Consider the following 21,808-nt stretch of genomic DNA (forward strand, 5'->3'; position numbering starts at 1 on the left):
TCTGCACACTTTACCACTGCTAACCGGTGCTAAAGTGCATATGCTCTTACCCTTAAAACATGGTAACATTGGTTCACACCCAATTGGCATATTTGCTCTACTTGTAAGTCCCTAGTAAAGTGCACTACAGGTGCCCAGGGCCTTTAGATTGAATACTACTAGTGGGCTTGCAGCACTGGTTGTGCCACCCACATAAGTAGCCCCTTAACCATGTCTCAGGCCTGTCATTGCTATGGCCTGTGTGTGCAGTTTCACTGCCACTTTGACTGGGCATTTAAAAGTACTTGCCAAGCCTTAAGCTCCAGTTTTCTACATATAAGTCACCCCTAAGGTAGGCCCTAGGTAACCCATAGGGCAGGATGCTGTAAGGTAAAAGGCAGGACATATACCTATGTGTTTTATATGTCCTGGTAGTGGAAAACTCCTACATTCGTTTTCCACTAGTGTGAGGCATGCTCCTTTCATAAGATAACATTAGGGCTACCCTCATATACTGTTTGAGTGGTAGATTCTGATCAGAAAGGGTTAAACAGGTCATGTTTAGTATGGCCAGAATGGTAATACAAAATCTTGCTTATTGATGAGGTTGGATTTTATATTACTATTTTAGAAATTCCACTTTTAGAAAATGGCCATTTTGCTGCTCTTAAAATCCATCTGTGCCTTACAGCCTGTTTCCAATCCACGTATGGGCTGGGCTGGTTGACAGCTCCTTTGTGCATTTCAACCACAAACACATGATACCCAGTCACACCTGCACTCATCTGCATACTGACAGGGTCTTCCTGGGCTGGCAGGGTGGAGGGCCTGACACTTACATTTCAAAGGCTAGTGGCCTGCCCTCACAAATGGACTACCAAACCCCATACTGGGACTCTGGCAGACAGACCTGTACTGAAAGAGGACCATGTGCACTTCAAAACCACTCTTTGAAGTCTCCCCACTTCAAAGGCTCTTTGGGGCATATAAACTGGATCCCTGACCCCACCTACTGGGACGGACACTCTGAACCAGATCCTGCAACCTGTGAAAAGGAGCTGCCTGGCTGCCCAAAGAACTCACTGGGACTGCTGTGCTGTGAAGGATTGCTGTCTTGCTGTTGCCGTACTGCCTTGCTGGCCTCTGGCTCTGCTGAGAAGTGCTCTCCAAGGGCTTGGATTGAGCTCGCCTTCTGAACTGGAACGACACAGCCCAGCTCCTCGAGTGCAGATCATGCAGCACCTGTGTTGCGACCGGAACTTTGACGCACAGCCATAAGGGATGGATGCATCTTCAAGCCGGAATGATGCAGCCCAACTTCCTGCGTGAGGAATCGAGTCGGTTATCTCAAGTAAGTATAACTCATGCCTCAAGGTAACTATAACTCACGCCTTCGCCATGCACTGCTAATTACCCCACATATTACATCACTTATGACATCTTCTATGACTTCATTAATAATATCATTGCAACATTTGCTGTAAAACATTTAACGAGAAAACTGTGCATGGTTGGAGCTCGAGTTCTAGTTACCTTAGGGGACGAGCTATAGTTACCTGAGTTAACTCTAACTCTAACTGCCGAATTTATATGATTTTGTGTGTTTAAATCTGAACCTATCTATAATGTCCCTGTATCCTCTGTTTTTTAATTGAATGTCTAAGTTTTTTTAATTCTATTTCCTAACTACAATATCCCTGCAATGTTAGTTTTTTCGTGAATTTCTTATATATATATATATATATATATATATATATATATATATATATATATATAAACTCTATAGATAGATCAATAAAGAAACTAAAGAACTTTTAGAACCAACAAAGACACAACCAAATCAAATTGCCAGTTTGCTTCATAAATGGTTTATTTTGATAACTGTGAGACCTATTGGTCATTCAGGCCTTCACTGTGTATAGTTTTGGCCAATGAACTTGAGACTTCTTCTGATACTCTCTTATTGAATAGAATGTTTTAATTACTTGTGTCAAGCGATCATCACTTTTAATAACAGGAAGATCAACATTTCTGATATTGAAAACCACTTATATTTAGTGCATATGTGTTTAAAATGCTTTAGTAAAAGTACTTTTAAACAATTGTGAATACTAAAGAAATATGTACATCTCCTAAATAAATTTACGGTGACACTCTCTGCAAGACAAATAACTTGTTTCAGGTCCATGGCAGGTTTCCAAATCTTCCAAACTTAGCTCTAATTAATGGATGTGATCATCACAAACCAATGAATTCCGGAGTTGGAGATGGATGAATGCTCTGTAGAATAATACATTGAGGGTGGATGGCAGTCACACTTACTGTTCTATTGGATTAACCACTCTGCCTATGAACAATATGGAGTTCAGTAATTCTTCTATGATTATGAAGATGAATGGGCGCTCCACTCTTATAGTAGTGGGCAACGCATGGCCTACTATTTCTGATCCTGTGACAACTGAAGCCTCAGTTCCTTTCTCGTTCACTTCAATCATTGCTCTTTGGGTAACCTGAAGGACAAGGGGAGAGAGTTTCAGAGTTAGTGGCTGACATTCTCAGACATTTCACTTCAACTGTTTTAGATCGGTTATCAGGTAAGAGGTTTTGTGTCAGCTGTTGTTGGATTTGTCTGTGTTATTGACAGTGTCATGTAAACTGATTGTGTCAGAGGTATTTGAATTTATCGGGGTTGAAAACTGCTAGTGGTATTTTAGTTTTATGTGAACACAGCTTCACATGGGTACAAAAAAAGATATATTAGCTGGTGTTCTGGGAAATTCATAAATAATTAAATGGCAAAGATTCAGTCATGATCCTAAACAGTCAAGTTGTTTAAGGGAATCAATATGAATATCTCTGTGACAACTGGTGAGAAGTTTCCCCCTCTCATACTCTCCTCTGTGCAGGGCAGCAATGTGAACCCTGCTAAAGGGACTGATGGAAAGCAGATTCCCCAAAAAACTTGGTTGCCTATTTGCTATGCTAAACAGGCAATAGCACTCTATATGTATGAGTAGTCAAATGAAATATAGGCTGTGTGTTATCACTGAGTGTGCTACTCCAGGTACTGTGGTATGTATGATGCACAAGATGGAGTGTCTCCTGGTATGCAAGGAATCCCAGCATGCGGAAGTGGAAGCTACTCGAAGATGAGTATATCTGCCATATATCAGACCTGATTGTTTTTTATGCACTATGGACATTGAGTCCCTATATACAACATTTGGCAGCAAGATGGTATTTTATTTATACAGAAAGTTCTTAAAGAAAGAGCATGCCCCCATGCGGTACCAACATCATTCATTATAGTATTGCTGACTCTAGCACTATCCTGCAACTTCTTTGAGTTTAATGGTGTTTTTTATCAGTCAAAGATACATCCCTGGGAGCAGTTTTTGCTCTCAATTTGTCTATACTGGTTATGAATGATCTTGAGAATGTAGTAGTTCTTTGTGCCATCAATCCGTTCTGTAGCCATATTGGTATATGGAAGCGGTTTATTGATTATATATTTTTGATTTGGCGTGGATCTATTGGCAGCCTGCTGGAACTCCAAGGGTGGCTTAATGTCAATTGTATGGACCTCAGGTTCACTCTCACATACAGCAAGTAGGAGATCCCTTTCCTCCATCTTATGATCAGAATCAAGGCTGGAGAAATATATACATCATCATACAGGAAGTAAGCAGAAAGGAACACATTACTGGCATATACAAGAGCACTTATAGATTCACTTCCCTATTCTCAGTTTTTAAGGATTAGGAGGAATTGTTTCTTTAAGAAAGATTTTTTTCATGAGGCAGCCATGTTAATTAATTGACCTATTGCCAGAGGGTATCCACATACATTAGTAAGAAGATCAATGAAGAGAGTCTGATATTGCCCCAGGGAGCTTTTTTTGGCACCAAAAGAAAAAACTCAAAGTGACACATTAGTTTGTGTCACCACTTTCTCCCCATCTCAAATTTAGTCAAAAAAGTGTCCTGAAACACTGTTTTTTTTTCAAATGCAGGAGATGTTACTCATGAACGACCACTTTTTGCATTTCATAAAAGTCCTAGCCTCAAGGATCACCTAGTCAGGGCGAGTATGTCTCCCATTAGGCCCAAAAACCCTTTTTTATTATTGGACACCCACCCCTTTTGATTGGTCATTTTAAATGTGGGAATTTCAGTGTTTGTGATTTGACTTTTGATACAAAGGGAATTTGTTTACAATGATGTAAAGATGACCACTGTAACACTAGCAATTTGAATTGTGCCATATTGGCTAAACAACACAAAAAGGCTGCATCCGGATTTGTCAACACAGAAGCTGACTGCGATAAGATTACCAGTGCCCCTCTTGTTGAACACTTCTCTGTTGTGAAACCACCAACAGGATGAGGTGACATTTCGAACATTCTTAACAAAGAAGTACTGAGATGGACTATTTGCTCAAAAAACATCTACACAGGTCTGAACAGAAAGAAGGGTTGGACCTCTTTATTATAAGGCCATTGTTCTGAAGTGCTACCTCCAGGTGAGTATACCTGGACATGACAAGTTCTTGCAATAGGTCTTCCTCTTATGTTCTTTGGTTTCCTGGGAATTTATGTCCTCTTAACATATATGTGTGATTTGAAATTGTTTACCAAATTATTATAAATAAATATACATATATATATATATATATATATATATATATATATATATATATATATATAAATAAAATCCTTTTCCTTTAAGTTATATTCTTTTTCATTTTCATGATATATTATGTGGTATTGGTTGGATGTCCAACTGCTCTGCTGTCCACCTGCTTTTGATAAACCCCCCCCCTGTTCCTCTTTCTACGTGTGCTGCTTTCTGTAACACATAGAAAGAGGAAAACACCTCTTGTGATTGTTTTAGGCAGAAACGTTTCCCTTCCTGCACAAAAACATTCATCCCCACAACGCAGGCATCCTTGCACCATGGTGCAAGGGTGCCTGCATTGATGCAAGGCAGCAATTTGTGAACAAATGGGGCAGAGAGGATAGAAATGTTCTGTATCTTTTGGATAGGGTGCATTTCTGCCCTTTCTCGTGATGCAGGGTGGCTCAGCAAGGTACTTGCTGCACCACCCTGTGTCACAGGCCTCCTAAATGAGTCCCTTAGTTTGCACAACACTGCAACACATGCTACAGGCTTCTCCATCTAATGCAAAATATTGCTTCATGGGAGACATGTAAATGGGTATTTTGAGGGTAAGAGTTAGTGATATGGATATTCCAGTGAAGGGGAGTAGCTGAAGCAATCATGAAACTAAACCTAAAAGGCAAAATGTTGGTTGTAGGTTAGATGTCAGGGCTCAGATTTACTAAGATTTAGCTCAACACAGCAAGACAACATCCTGAGCTGTGTCAAATGGAGAGAGCAGGAATGATCGACATCTACTAATATATTGTGCATTCCTGTGCTATCTGTGCACTGGTGCTCTGGTGCACTAGGTGCTGCTTAGCGACAACATAGGTACCCTTGTGCCATGGTGTATGGGTTCCTGTGTTACAGGCTGGATGGTTTTTGTGCAGGAATGGATACCTTCCCCTAAAAAACAATCCTAAGAAGCATTTTCCTCTTTCTATGTGTGCTGCAGAAGACAGTACACATAGAAAGAACAATTACCAAGGAGAAATAAAGACATTTCTTCTTATTGTGCCTCTGTTTGGATGGCGTGCCATTTTAACGCAATCCCAGTTTTACTGGCCTAAGTACATCTGGGAATGTGCCAAAACCTTGGGTGGATGCATGGGAGCACCCACACGGCATGCAGCAGGCAGCAACTTGCTTTACTCCAGATTTACTAAAAGTTGACTTAAGGGCTTGCATGCCTTGCATTGTCTTGATTGACTCAACAGCTATGAAAGTAGTTAGTAAATCTGGGCCCTGATCTCTTATCAACAAGATGCCTGCCACATAGGGAACTTCTTCACAAGCTGCTGTTGGTCCATTTAATGTGTAAAAAAAATTCTCACAGGTCCATGAATTCTTTTTCTACCACTGCACTAGTAAGCTGGCCTTATTTACACTGCTTTAGATAGCTTGCTGGTAAATTGATGATGGCAAGCACAAAGGACTTCTCTCCTTTCATCCCTGCACTATGCAGACTACATTCAATCTGATTGTCTCTCATTTTCCAATTGCATTTGTCTTCTGCTGCTTTGTGGTGCTCTGTGGGCTGAGACATCCTTATGACCATATGAGACCACAGTGCGTGTCTGAGGAAGAGCACTTGGAAAAGCTGCCCCATGCCCAGCCCTGTCCAGGCTTTAGAAGACTGACCTTTATCTGGGTCAATGGGGTTTGACATGCCAACTGACAACAGAAGATTATGTAGAATGATTAAGCCAGGGTGAGTAAGTTGGAACTGGTAGCCGTGCTAAAAATGTTTAGGGGGCAGGCAGCCTGTTCTGTAAAGGGGGATAGGCAAGTTGATGTGTGCTTGAATTAGACTGAAAGTTTGGTGTGAACAAGAAGATTAGTGATTCCCCAGATTGCTTGAGTGGGGAATCAGCCAGAGCTTCTGAATGGATGGCAGGGCCTCCCACCACAATTTTGCAGGCTCCATACAATACATGGCGGGGGAAAGGAGAGAGGCTGACTCACAGTGGAGCTCATTGACTCATGTGCCTCACTACTAACCCCAACTAGAACTTCCCTTAAGGTAAGCTGCCTCTGCCTACTTTGTAAATCACCGAGCTGTCTAATGCATTACCCTCTGCAGCCGACATGCCTCAAGCATCCATAAATACTTCTCTACTCAGTTTCATTTTCTTTCCTTATTTTACCTTAAATTCCCTGGTTTGGGAGGGGGGTTGCAGGCCTTGACTGGTTTCCTCTGGGACCTGCTTCCACTAATTCAGATAAAGGGCCACTAACTTTGATTGGGCAGCCATTAAAGAGGGATGTCATAACTTATACTGTCTTCTTTGTATATGAGGGGGCTGATATTTTTGATTGGGCTACCACACTGTGAAACAGAACGCACTTTGTTTTTGTTTTTTTCTTGCATGACTTGGATTGTCCTATTGAGACAATGGAAGCATAGATAATTCTTCACTACCATCTAGAGGTGATGGACAGGAACTGCATTCTTACTGCGATAATTACGGCCTGCAAAACCTTTGCTAGAGACAATATTTAGGGACTCTTCCATGAAATTACTGATAGGTACTTAATCCCTTCGCTGCCAGGCCTTTTGCCCCTCCTGTGCCAGGCCTTTTTTTGGCTATTTGGGGCAGTTCGCGGTTAGGCCCTCATAACTTTTTGTCCACATAAGCTAGCCAAGCCAAATTTGCGTCCTTTTTTTCCAACATCCTAGCGATTCTAGAGGTACCCAGACTTTGTGGGTTCCCCTGAAGGAGGCCAAGAAATTAGCCAACATACAGTGAAAATTTCGTTTTTTAAAAAAAAATGGGAAAAAGTGGCTGCAGAAGAAGGCTTGTGGTTTTTCCCCTGAAAAGGGCACCAACAAAGAGTTTGTGGTTCTAAAATCACCAGCTTCCCAGCTTTCAGGAACAGGCAGACTTGAATCAGAAAACCCAATTTTTCAACACAAATTAGGCATTTTACTGGGACATACCCCATTTTAATGATTTTTTGTGCTTTCAGCCTCCTTCCAGTCAGTGACAGAAATGGGCGTGAAACCAATGCTGGATCCCAGAAACCTAAACATTTCTGAAAAGTAGACAAAATTCTGTATTCAGTAAGGGGTAATTTGTGTAGATCCTACAAGGGTTTCCTACAGAAAATAACAACTGAAAAAGAAAAATATTGAAATTGAGGTGAAAAAAACAGCAATTTTTCACTACGTTTAACTCTGTAACTTTTTCCTGCAATGTCAGATTTTTTAAAGCAATATACCGTTACGTCTGCGGGACTCTTCTGGTTGAGGGGATATATAGGGCTTGTAAGTTCATCAAGAACCCTAGGTACCCAGAGCCAATAAATGAGCTGCAGCCTGCAGTGCGTTTTCATCCTATACCAGGTATACAGCAATTCATTTGCTGAAATATAAAGAGTGAAAAACAGCTATCAAGAAAACCTTTGTATTTCCAAAATAGGCACAAGATAAGGTGTTGAGGAGCAGTGGTTATTTGCACATCTCTGAATACCGGGGTGACCATACTAGCATGTGAATTACAGGGCATTTCTCAAATAGACGTCTTTTTTACACACTCTCTTATATTTGGAAGGAACAAATGTAGAGAAAGACAAGGGGCAATAACACTTCTTTTGCTATTCTATGTTCCCCCAAGTCTCCCGATAAAAATGATACCTCACTTGTGTGGGTAGGCCTAGCGCCCGCGACAGGAAATGCCCCAAAACACAACGTGGAAACATCACATTTTTTGACAGAAAACAGAGGTGTTTTTTGCAAAGTGCCTACCTGTAGATTTTGGCCTCTAGCTCAGCCGGCACCTAGGGAAACCTACCACACCTGTGCATTTGTAAAAACTAGAGACCTAGGGGAATCCAAGATGGGGTAACTTGTGGGGCTCTGACCAGGTTCTGTTTCTCAGAATCCTTTGCAAACCTCAAACTTTGGCTAAAAAAGCACGTTTTCCTCACATTTTGGTGACAAAAAGCTCTAGAATCGGAGAGGAGCCACAAATTTCCTTCCACCCAGCGTTCCCCCAAGTCTCCCGATAACAATGGTACCTCACTTGTGTGGGTAGGCCTAGTGCCCACGAAAGGAAATGGCCCAAAACACAACGTGGACACATCACATTTTTTCACACAAAACAGTGCCTACCTGTGGATTTTGGCCTCTAGCTCAGCCGGCACCTGGGGAAACCTAGCAAAACAGTGCATTTTTGAAAACTAGAAACCTAAGGGAATCCAAGATGGGGTGACTTGTGGGGCTCTGACCAGGTTCTGTTACCCAGAATCCCTTGCAAACCTCAAAATTGGGCCATAAAAACACTTTTTCCTCTCATTTCGGTGACAGAAAGTTCTGGAATCTGAGAGGAGCCACAAATTTCCTTCCACCCAGCGTTCCCCCGAAGTCTCCCGATAAAAATGGTACCTCACTTGTGTGGGTAGGCCTAGCTCCCGTGACAAGAAATGGCCCAAAACACAACGTGGACACATCCCATTTTTTCACAGAAAACAGAGGTGTTTTTTGCAAAGTGCCTACCTGTGGATTTTGGACTCTAGCTCAGCCGGCCCTAGAGGGGGCAGAAATGGCCTAAAATAAATTTGCCCCCCACCCCCCAACCGCTCCCCGGGAGCGACCCTTGCCTACGTGGTCTCTCCCCTTGCGTGACATTGCCGCAAAAAAAATAATCTCCGGTGCCTAGTGGTTTCTGCCCCCTTGGGGGCAGATTGACCTAAAATCGGCCGATCTGCCCCCAAGGGGGGCAGAAATGGTTTAAATACAATTTGCCCCCCAGGGGAGCGACCCTTGCCTAATGGGTCAATCCCCATCTAAAAAAAAACAAAAACAAAAAAACACATAAATAAAATTTGCCCTGGTGCCGAGAGGTTTCTGCCACCCCTGGGGGCAGATCGGCCCAATAATAGGCCGTTCTACCCCCGGGGGGGGCAGAAATAGCCTAAAATAAATTTGCCCCCAACCCCCCCCTCGGAAGCGACCCCTTGCGTGACATTGGCACAAAAAAAAATCCCCGCCTCCTAGTGGTTTCTGCCCCCTTGGGGGCAGATTGACATAAAATCTGCTGAAATGGTCTAAATACAATTTGCCCCCCAGGGGAGCGACCCTTGCCTAATGGGTCGCCGCTCCCCATCTCTAAAAAAACAAACAAACAAAAAAAAAAAAAAAATAATAATAAATGTGCCCTGGCGCCTAGAGGTTTTTGCCACCACTGGGGGCAGATCGGCCTAATAATAGGCCGATCTGCCACCAGGGGGGGCAGAAATGGCTTAAAATAAATTTGCCCCCCTAACCCCCCCACCCCCTCCCAGGAGCGACCCTTGCATACGGGGTCGCTCCCCTTGCGTGACATTGGCACAAAAAAAAAATCCCGGTGCCTAGTGGTTTCTGCCCCCTTGTGGGCAGATTGACCTAAAATCTGCTGATCTGCGCCCAAGGGGGGCAGGAATGGTGTAAATACAATTTTCCCCCCAGGGGAGCGACCCTTGCCTAATGGGTCGCTCCCCATCTCTAAACAAACAAACAAACAAAAAAAAAAACACAAAAAAAAATTTGCCCTGGCGCCTAGAGGTTTCTGCCACCCCGGCTTTTGAAACGCAGAGAGAGACTTCAAAGGGAAGGAAACAACTTTCCTTCCCTTTGAAGCCTCTCTGGGCCTCCCCCACGTGATCGAAAGAGAAATGCTTTGCAGTTCTCTTCCGATCGCGCTGGAAGCTGAGCTTCCAGCGTGATGGAGGAGGCCTCTGTGATTGTCAGCGCGCGATGCGTGCTGACGTCATAGGGTGGGTGGGGGGGGGGTCGGGCTGGAAGGGGAAGGGCTTCCCCTTCCATCCCTGCCTTGGGGGAGTGGGTGGGTAGAACGGGGGGAGCGCTAGCGCTCCCCCCAGTTCCTGAGTGCAGGACGAGGTGATCTCGTCCAAGGCACCTGGGAACCGGTGCCCTGGACAAGATCACCTCGTCCAGGGCACAGTAGGGGTTAATGCCCTGTCCTATATCTACATCACTAAACCAACCCAAGGCCTCCAGGCAGCTTTTGATTTCTGAAGGGGTGAAATGCAGCAAAAAAGAGGGCCCCACAACCCAGAACCTAACATGGTGTCATAATTTTTTGATTCCATAATGAAGGAACCTAAATATATAAAAGCATCAATATGCTTGTGGAAAAATGGTCAATGGAGACTGTTAAGGAGCTGAAATCTATGTGTTTCAGAAATGTCACCTGCAATTAGAAAATACAGATAGAAAGGTCACAACTCTACATCAGACACTGATAGACACTCTGGGTTGGATTACAGATATCTGGAACCTGCAAAAAAAAGAATTGATTTGGGGGACCACAGTAGACACAATGTGCATGTAGGGTCTACCGGAACCTGAAGAAGCAAATGATATATGCAATTTTTTGACCATCTTTCTTTCAACACTGCTGCATAAACACATCTAAGAGTCTGACACAACATGCAGACCAACGATCATGAGGACCGTTACTTAAAAGACAGATGCAATTGTAAGTCACCCTTAAATCATAGAGAAATTTGTGAAGCAATTAGGCACATGGTCATCTATCCCCAATAAAACAATAATGTTTAACCCGCTGTACCCCCCACTTTTTCATTTAATATACCTGAGCAGAACAATCAATAAACCATGATGAGGATGGTGAAATTCCCCCTTAAGAAAACTCACCCTTATAAAGGAATAGCAACTAAAATAATACTTCTATAGACCCTCTCATTGCTCAGACTTTGTTGCATCTAAACAAAATGGCAATATATGCTGCCAAATTCCTGAATATATGGTCTCTGAATGTTCATAGCCTCACAAACTGTGTACTGCCAAAAATATATTAACCTATATGAAATAGGAAAACCTTGATATTGCAATGAGATTAGAAACACTAATTTCTCAAATAGAAGCAGATAAGCTGAAAAGGGATACGGTGTAGCAAAGGTGATCATGGCTTCAAGAGCAGCTGGTGTAACCAGACCACCTGGTACTACTACAGTACCACAAAGAAAAAAATGGAGTAACAATTCTAATGCATAAAAATCTCCTGATCCAAATGCTTAAGCTATGGAAAGCTTGCAAGGGCATTTTGAATTTGCTAAATTGCTATTGTATGATCAAACTACACTGTTAGACTCAATGTACTATTCAAATACCACAAAAGCTGTCTTCTTCAATCAGCTAAATGGGATATTGACTGAATTTCACAACAGTGATAATTAAGGGTGCCTGTAATCTCTCCATTCACCCAATTTTAGATCAGTCAACTAGACCGGTGCAGCAAAGATGAAAGAGGGTTTCTACAAGACATAATGTCAGTAGACTCCACCATCCTAGGACAGAGAACATACACTCCTACCATAGTTCTATGACACCAAAACAAGGATTGACTGCTACCTAACTCATGCTACTCCACTAACCAAAATCCTAAGTTATGGTATTGGGGTCACCTCCATCTCGGAACATGCCCTGATTATCTTGAGCCTAGATCTTCAACAACCACAACTCATTTACAGAACATGGCAGATGATTATGCTGCAATACAAGATGCCAGAGGAAAGCAAGGTGCTGAAGGAACACTTCAGAGAGTATATAACGCTGAATTAAGATTTACTTAGCTCCCTGTCAAAATTATTAGAAGCAGGGAAATCATATGTTCGAGGACCAATGCTACAAGGATCATCCAGGTCACACTAAATGGATGCTGGCAGGCAATAGAAACTTGAACAAGAAATCACTGACCTCCATGAACGGTACAGCCCTTACCTTAGAAAATAGTAATTGAATACATTTTTATCACAAAAAGCTGAGAAAGCCTTTTTAACATATCAAGAGCAGACAACATGAAAACAACTGAAATGCTGGAAGACGTCTCTACACACCAAACAGAGAGAGGCTAGATAAACTACACCAGTGCTCTATGACTATCAAGAACGTCTGCTCACAAACCAATGGGAAATCAATACGGTCATTTACTCCTTATAGACCACACTATACTCTTCAGAGTCTCCAGTAGAGCTGGTGATTGAATAACTGTTTGAAGATCAGCTGCTAATCCCAACCACTCACATCAAAGAGAGAGCTTTGACAATGAAAAAACTAATGAGGAAACTGCAGACACAACCAAATGCATGTCAAAAAACAAAGACTGTGGAGAGAACGCTTTCCCAATTAAATGTTATAAGATCAGTGCAGAACATTCAATCCTTGCTTGGGCGAATATGTTAAGGGAAGCTGCGAATGATGGAGGCCTAAAAGCTAAAATAATAGTAACTTCTGGCCAATACCATTGCTTAATTGAAACATCAAAATTTGCGGGAACGTCCTTGGAGATAGATTTAAAGAAATGATACTGCAACTAACACATAGGAATCAAGTTGACGTTGCTCCTGGCCAAAATCCCCAGAACCATATGATCACTTTGCTGCATCTGTTATCGAGCTACAGAACGGAAAATTACAACAAAGTGGCCCTCAGCCTTGATGGAGAAAAAAACTTTCAGTTATGTTGAGTGGGGAAACCTATTTTGAACAATGGACAGAATAGGCATAGGCCAATAATTTCTGTCCATGACAACATGGCTCCAAACTGACCCTAGTACAATTGTTCATTGGAAAAACATAACATTAATTCCAATAAACTTTAGATAGGCAGGGAACTAGACAGGGGTGTGCACAGTCCCCACTGCCCTTCCTATTCACAATGGAAAAATTGCCAATTGCCATTTGAAATGATGAATATATAAAGGAGGTTAATAACTGCTGGTCCCTTAAAACTCATGCTGTACACAGATAATATCTTTCTCACCCTGACTTCCCCAGAAGTATCCATTATAATGCTCATATACATGATTCCAACATGTGCATCTTTCTCCGGATACAAAATGAGCTTGGTGAATAGAAAGAAAATGCCTGTGATGAAACACAGTATGTGATGCGTAGCATCTCTTGTTTGTTTTCTTTTTTAATGGAACCCAAAGAGAATGAAAAATCTATTCACCTAGATCAGCCATAAATTCCAAACAGTGACCAGAGACAGTTTCTCCATTCTCATTGATCAAATGCAATGGGACTTTACAATGGGGAGAACTGCACCCATCCTCAAGTGTCAGAACTCAAATGATGGAAAAGGTGGTGGCTTCATGTTTTAACTATGTATTTTGCATGCTACCAATCACAGTATCATGCCTCCAACTCCGTCCAATAGATCAGCTGATTCCAACCTATACCAGGCAGAAAAAAGCTATGACTAGCCATGGTGAAGTTCTATGTGGAAACTACCTCTATTGGTCTACACTTCCCCAACATAACTATGTATTGCAGTGCCCAAAATATTAGCGGCTAGGATACTACTTTAGTAGTGAATTTGAAACCCCAGAGTGGGTGACAAGTGAAAACCATGATTGGAGACAACATATTGGTCCACAACTGCTCTAGAAAATAAATGTACCTGATGGTGGGAAGGAGAACACCATCATATCAAATTAATTCCAGATTTGGGCTAATGCATGCAGAGTATTAACCACAATGACTTGATACACTTGCAAGGACATCTCTGGGACAATAATGAGATCTGTATAGTTGGCTAGATAATTAAATGGACACAGTGGCTAGAGAAAGTAATACTTACCCTAAGCCATGTACCTTTGAACAGAACTATGAAGCACTTCTTGGACTCAAGTGTTAAATGCCACTTTGATAGCCCATATCAGCTGAGATACCTCCGAAAAAGCTGTCTAATGGACAAACTTAAAGAAGAAGGTAGTTGTAAAAAATGCTGATACATTCCTATTTACTTAAACAAGTGGCTACAAGAAAACAATCTGGTATCTATGGGCAAACTGAAAACAGGGAAACTTTTCTAAACCAATGTCTTCCAACTGACATGGCAGCCTCATGCACAAACAGAGCTAACAGATCAGGAATCGTCAAACTTACTATCCATCCATAAGCGCAGCCTCCTGTATGCAAGATTAAAATATGAGTTCTTTAAAATTATTCACAACTTGCACTGGTCACCATATAAACTAGTTAGAGACTAAAAACTAGAGGATGCATCATGATGGAGACACTTGCAATGTAGGGGAGATATGATTATATTCTATGGTCCTGTGTAGTAATACGATAGGTCTAGATCTCAATATGGAGGCAGCTGCAGAGGGGGAAGTGATCTACCTCTGCAGCCATCACCAGTACTTGCCCTACTCCATTAAGCTCCAAACATGCCTGGAACTGGCTAAAATAAGAAGCGGTGTCAGAGATTGGCATTAGCAACAACTGTAATCTGCATACTACACTGCTAGAATGGCAACAGTCGCCCCACATGAGAGATTGAGAGATTGATATACGAGCACAATGATCAATTGTCTATTTTTGAGGATGTTTGGGTTCATTCCTTACATGATACTTGACTTTGCTTATAGGCCCCACTCCTTATAGACGGTTTGTTCACCCTTGTTCTCTCATCATGATCAATAGCAGTTTCTTGGGTTTGCAGGTACCCGTAAGTGAGACTTGAGACTATTAAAATTGATCTGCAATAAAGTCACAGCGTGCCTCAGGATGATATCAAACGTTGCTCTATAGGCTAAAGGTTCTATTTTTTACACTACATGGCATTTATATACATTTTGCTTACTTTGTATGATACTCTGCCTTATTTTCTTTGCTTACCTTAAAACCCAATAAAATAATTAAAACACAAGATAGAGTAGCGCGTAAACTGCTCCTACATGCTTTACAACCTTTTTCTTCCCTTAATCTTGCTTGTGCACTCTGCTCTGGTTTTTGCTATTTGAAATATCAAATACTGCCCACCACTTAAATTTGCAGGAACCCCCAATGATCTCCTCTCCAAGGACAGGAAGACACCAGAGACCATCACAGGCTCTGCCACAGCCCACTTCCAAATGGCATGACCATAAACATTGCAGACTCCCTTGAGAAGAAAAGTTTGCTATAAACTTGCAGCTGTGGACGTGTCTACCACAGAACGCCAATTACCTCTGCCATCGTTATGTGAAAGGGTGGTTAATGTACTGTTTACCATTTAATTCTACAAAGCGTATGCCATGTTGTGATCAAAACTTAATTCTTTCTGCTGGAACCCTTTTATCTACGACAGTGGGTCTTGTATTACATTTCTGTATCCTCTGTTCCATAAGACTAAAGAGCACTTGGCTCAGCTTAGCAGACAGAACATCTCAGATGCATCCTTCGCTGAACCTCACTTTGCTCCCAAACCTCCAGTTTTTTACACTATTTGCTTTGCAACATTAAAAGCCATATACTGATGATTGTAAAACCTCCAATGGTTTGGACATTTCAATGTATTTTCCTTCTGCATTACAGGATGTCCAAAGTTTTAACAGGGTCGTAAGATATCGCATTGATGCATGAAATGCAGAACTAGTCTAATTAAATAATTTGACTAGTTCTGCATTTAATGCAGAAATATCTTGAGTGGACTTGGACTCAAAAATGTAAACCCTTCTCCGAGACAAATCAAATTCCTTTATTTGAACTGTGCTCCATAGCAGCCACCCTGAACATATAACTTTGGCCAGGTCTGGCGTGAACAGTTAACCACGAGTTGCAATTCATGCTTTTTGGTGCTAATTTTACCTGAAACTTTACAAATTCTTAACTTCTGTACTATTTATTGGATCTTTGTCATTTGGGTTTTATTTTATTTATTCAAATGTACCCTGTTGCTCTAAATTAGTTTAGGTGTTTTCTTGTATTGTGTTTTCACTTCATTACTGTTTGAGTGCTATAAAAATATTTCACATATTGCCTCTGAGTGAAGCCCAACTGCAATTGTGCCAAGCTACCAGATTGATAGGTAAAGGTTTATTTGGTTACTTTTGTGTCTCACCCTGACAAGGACCGCATCACATCACTTTCTACTAATAACCAGTTCCTTACAGATAGTACCCAAGATTCAAAACATCACACTTTTGTAGTGGCTACTGATCTTCCCATTGCAAATTCTGAGGCCCAGATTTAAAAAAAATGAAGCACAACTGCACTAGCGCAGTTGTGCGTCAAAAAAATTTACGCCAGCTAATGACATTTCTTTGCGCCATCCGTGCGTCACATTTAGAAATTGACGCACCATGGCGCTAAGGAAATGTTAACGTAAAAATAAATGATGCTAACCTTAGCGACACGTCGTGAGGAAAAACAGCGTTAATGCTGCAAAATTGCTGTTAGCATGATTAGTGGCACGTTTTTTTTAATGCTAATCGTGATAGCGCCTTATTTTGCAGATTAGCAAGAAAGAAAAAAATAAACAAGCACCCAAGATGGAGAATGCAAGACAGGAGAGACCCCAGTGAGATCTCAATCAGCCCAGTACAAGCCAGGATGGACCAGCAAAATCCCGTAGGTGTTGCTTCAGTGAGGAGAATGACATTTTATTCAGAGAGGTGACGGAGCTCCAACACTAGCTCTTTGTCACCTACAAATTGCCAATAGGTAGGAAGGAGACCATATGGCAGTCAATCATCGATAAAGTCAACAGAGTGGCAGAGGTGAAGAGGACTGTCATTGATTGTAAGAAGCACTGGCACGATTCCAAGCACAGAACTAAAGAGAAATTAGCCAAGAAGAGAAAGGCAGCACTGTAGACTGGTGGTGGAAGTCCCGCACCACAGGAGGGCCTGGATGAGTTGGTGGCAACGGGCATCCCGAAGGAGCAGGTTACCGGAGTTGTAGGACAGGACAGCGCAGACTTCCAAAACCTAACGCAAATGCAGGGTAAGTTGCAATGGGGGCAATCTTGAAACAAATGGCAGACAGGGAGGTAAATAAGACACACTGAATATATGCAAAGGGCTAGCATCAGGACACAATAATGCCCAAACACTTCTAATGCACTCACACCTTACCCCCTATATGCACAGACCCACACATCAATCCTTACACTGTTGCAACTGAACCACCTGCCCATGTGTAACACTCATTGGGCAACATGTACAACACTTGTTGCACAGGCTGGGCCAACCAGAACTGCCAGACACCTCGATGCACCATTGGGCATGGCCACAAAAGTGATCAGACACAACTTATCGGACATGTCTATGATCATCATCTGTGCTACCGAACAAGTAGCTTCCATGTCAACAAGTATCAAGGTTGCCTGTGTACTAGGAATGGTTGGTGTTGTCCACAAAGGGACACTGGCATGCATAACATCAGCTTCAATTAGTCTCACTGTTTCACTAAGGGAACATATTTACAAGCCCTTACTGCAACATTAGCATCATATCATATGATGCCAATGTGGACTCAAGCCATCCATTCCCCTTGTGCTACCTTAACAAAGTCACACAATGCATGCATAGATCCACTATGTACATCCTTGCACCACCATATGCCTGTGCTATATATGATGTATGCAAGGAAATATTTCTTATGTATGGAGGGAAGAACAAGTGGGGCAGACATTCCATAAAGATTGCCCTGTACTATCTGTAAACCTAATTTGATAGGCCTGCCAATGGCATATGTGAGGGTGATGCAAGCATTGAAGCAATAGACATCCCTGTGCTTTGCTGCACTAGTGACATCATATATGGTGCCAAAGCAGATAAAATAGTAACAAAATCATGAGGCTGCTGGGGAAATGGCCAGCATGGTGACCAGTAATGTAAATACCGTGGCTCCATGGTGTTGTTGGCTGGGGCAAGGGTGCTCTAGGGAAATTGTGGTCTGGGATCAAAATACCAAATACACAGAAAGTTTACCCTATGTGTGATACACAATGCAACACACAATGAACAACTACTTGAAAATACAAACTTGTCACACACCCACTTGTAACTCACACACCACCCTTGAGTTCCTGGACTATGCTGAACCAAATACAAATGTGCAATATTCTTAAAGGCATCAGAAGCTGGGTAAGTCCAACGTGTTCCATGGGAAGATCCCAAAAATACCCATGGAATGCCTACTACATGCAGTGTCAGGTGTGAGAGGGGGACATGAGATTTAAGACAGGATCAGGTGTGCAAGGTGCCTTGCCTTGGCAGGGTACTTATGAGCTACTACTTTCCACCACTGGAGTGTACGGTAACAAAAAGATGCACTGGTAGAGCACAATGATGTCTGTGTCTGGATTTTCTGGGTCATATGCACCCATTTATTAGGAAAGGCACAGTGCAACAGTTGGGCTTGTTGTGCTGTGCTGTGCTTTATCATGTCAAATGTGCAGAGGTGTGTAGTTGTCACAGATAGTCAATGCATCCCTCTGTTAATCTTGCTTATGTCACAACATATGATGGACAATACCAACTTTGCCACACAAACTTCATGGTCTAGGGGTGTCCCTCTTGCCGGTCTGAATGCACATGTGAAGGAGGGTACACATTCTGCAAATTCAACTAACAGAAATGCTGTCTGCCTGTCAGGAAAACTATTGCCATTGTTGTAAACTTATTCCCTCAGCAAAAATGATTACTCTTTTCCTTGTACCCACTTGGTTGCAGCGGCGTCCTCACTTCCGGTGGCTCTTGCGGAGGCTGTTCTTAGAACTAGCTTCTTCAGGTTTAACTGCCACTCAACATGATGGCTGCAAATCTTTGTGAGGTCAGCGCTCTAGTGTTTCTACCTTAGTCTCGTGCTGAAGCTTCCCTCCAGCTGTTACTCTCTGGGAGCTGTGCACTTCAACTGCCATCCTGAGGTGAATGAGCAGTGTTCCTGAGGAGCTTCATTTCATAGAGAATTCTTCCAGTTTTGAGTAATTATTTCATTTTCTGTTACAGTGTGCATACCAGCTACATGCTCCCTTCTGAAGAAGCTGAATGTTTTCCTTCTTCCAAGAACTGGCTATCAGCTTTCTGGGGAGAGTTGGTTTTGGCTTAACAGAACTTCAAGCAACTGCAGCAAGGAATCCTTTTGTATGATTTCCAGACTTGCCAATATATATATGTAAATATATATTCAAAAACTCTTTGCCTTGCAGACTTGCCAGTCTTAGACAAACCTCAGTGCTCAGACTAATTCCTAGAGACTGTGATTGAGAAAACTGAACCTTGAGAAAGTGTTTTTTTTTCCTGTAAAATACATTAGTAGATTGTTTATTTGTGAACCTTTGAACTGTTCTTCAGAGAACCTTGGATACCTCTGAATCCTGGAGAAAAGAAGACAATAATTTAACATTGTTCTCTTAGAGAGAGGCTAGTCTCTTAAAAGATGTGTGCATACAGAATGTCTACCTTCCTCCAAAACAACAATCATTTCAGATATGCAGGCATTCTTGCAGGCCTGCAACAAGGAAATCTGTGATGCATGAATGAGTGTTTTTCTGCAAAAAGAGTAAAATTCCTGTTTGCACACATACACACAAGGTGGCTGAATCATCTCACAATGTGTGGTTCATGATGCTGGACACATGATTCAAAGTGGCTAGGAGGATGCATGTTGATAGCTCAGACCCTTCCATCACTCCACAGCATACGTAGGGTGACAGAGGAGTCAGTTATTCACTCAAATATCTCTAAAAACAAATGCTAAATATTCTGTCCATCTCTGTTTGTGGTGTGTGCATAAATCCCTAACAATGCCTATGGCATGCATATGTCATACAGTCAAATCAATGAAAGTGAAACATATGCAGAAAACCATGATAAGGCAATCAAGGTGGGGGTAACACACTGGGGAATGTGGACTGGCAGATCGTGCCAATGGTGACTCCATTGAAATAATGCTCAGGTGGCATCTGTAAGACTAGAGGTCCATGAATGTGTTCCTTGATGTGTGGGTCTGTACCATGTCACAAAGCCACCAGTAGCAAGTAAATGATGACTCGTGTCAACAGCCACCACAGTCCAAAATTGACCTTTTATTATCCCATTGCAGAGGATGAAGCCTTATCTCCTGCGGAGCTGCCTGTCCTGGATTTTTCTGATGATCCGGTTGACTAGCTGCCCACCATCAATGCTGACACTCTCCAGGATGTCCTGGGTTCCTTCCAGACACCATCTCCAGTCACAGGAAGGACACACAGTGCTGCAGGGTCCCCACATGAACCATCCAACAACCAACACTCTGCATCGACCAATCCAGCCACAGCCCTAGAATCTGAGGACCCAGACATTACTTTTCAGAGGACAGCAGTCGTAGTCCAGTGGGAGCTAGCACAGCAGGTGCAGGTGGGGATGGAGACCACGGCAGGCAGCCTTGAGGGAGTGCAGAGGTACCTCAGCCCAAATAAGAACAGCTATGCTGTCATCAGACACACCCTCTCTCCACTACGTGGACTCCAGTAGTCTCTGGCTTACATAGCTGCTGTCCTGAGGCAGAGGCTGGAGCAATTGCCCTCCCAAAATGGCACCAGCATGATTGACAACAGATTGGGGGCCATCCGAAATGTGCTGTAGTCCATGCAGCGGGACATGGCCTCCCTCATTAAAAACATGGCTTCCTACCACCGTGATGTAGCTGCTGTTTTGCAAAACCAGCTGTTCCTCCTAGCTCCAGTGATGCCTTTAGCTTTCCCACAAATGGCAGCTGGCAGGACCTTTGCTTCCACATCTCTATTCACTGATGTGTGTGTGCCCCCCTCAAGTTCAATAACAACACCACCCATGGCACAAGAGGCACCACATACATCAGAGGATGAAGATATGGAAGGAACAACATTCACTAGAAAAACCACCCGGTAGCTACAGTCTGCACCAAATGAACAGTATATCTTTTGTTCTGTGCTTTAGATCATGCCAGTGCAGTGACAGCTGCCAACTTCATGCCTGGACTGCTATAGTCTCAATGCCTACATATAGATAATTTTGACACCTCCTCACTGATACTCACCTCTCCTACACGTCTCATGACATATCCCTCACCCCAGGACTCTGACTGGACATTCAATGGCTTGGAACCTCTCATGGGGTCAGTGAATTGTACATTGTACATCACCTGGTAAAAAAACTTGCATATGTAAATAAATTACCCTAATCACATATGTTCTGTATTTTGCTGTCATCCATCAACTGTTTCAAATGTATGCATTGTGTGAAGCTAGGACAATGACCCCAGAACAAAAGGTCATGTGTGGCTTTCTGTCTGACACAAAGCACACATAGAGATCCAAACATGATTAAGGTGATTGATAGCATTGTAGACTATGATAAAATGTCTGAGTCTTCCAAGCATGTGATAAACAGGTACAATGCAAGTCT

The 21,808-nt window shown here is 42.5% G+C and overlaps 1 protein-coding gene across 1 annotated transcript in view; it reads right to left on the minus strand.

The window, feature by feature from the left end:
- Positions 1 to 1,811: 1,811 nt before the first annotated feature.
- SERPINA10 (serpin family A member 10) overlaps positions 1,812 to 21,808 on the minus strand; it is a 170,143-nt gene continuing 150,146 nt past the window's right edge. Inside the window, exon 5 of the mRNA XM_069208240.1 lies at positions 1,812 to 2,489. Within this exon, the coding sequence (XP_069064341.1) occupies positions 2,298 to 2,489 (192 nt within the window). The 3' untranslated portion in view covers positions 1,812 to 2,297. The remainder of the gene's footprint in view (positions 2,490 to 21,808) is intronic.

This window comes from Pleurodeles waltl, chromosome 9 (genome assembly GCF_031143425.1).
Source record: "Pleurodeles waltl isolate 20211129_DDA chromosome 9, aPleWal1.hap1.20221129, whole genome shotgun sequence".
Lineage (NCBI taxonomy): Eukaryota > Metazoa > Chordata > Amphibia > Caudata > Salamandridae > Pleurodeles > Pleurodeles waltl.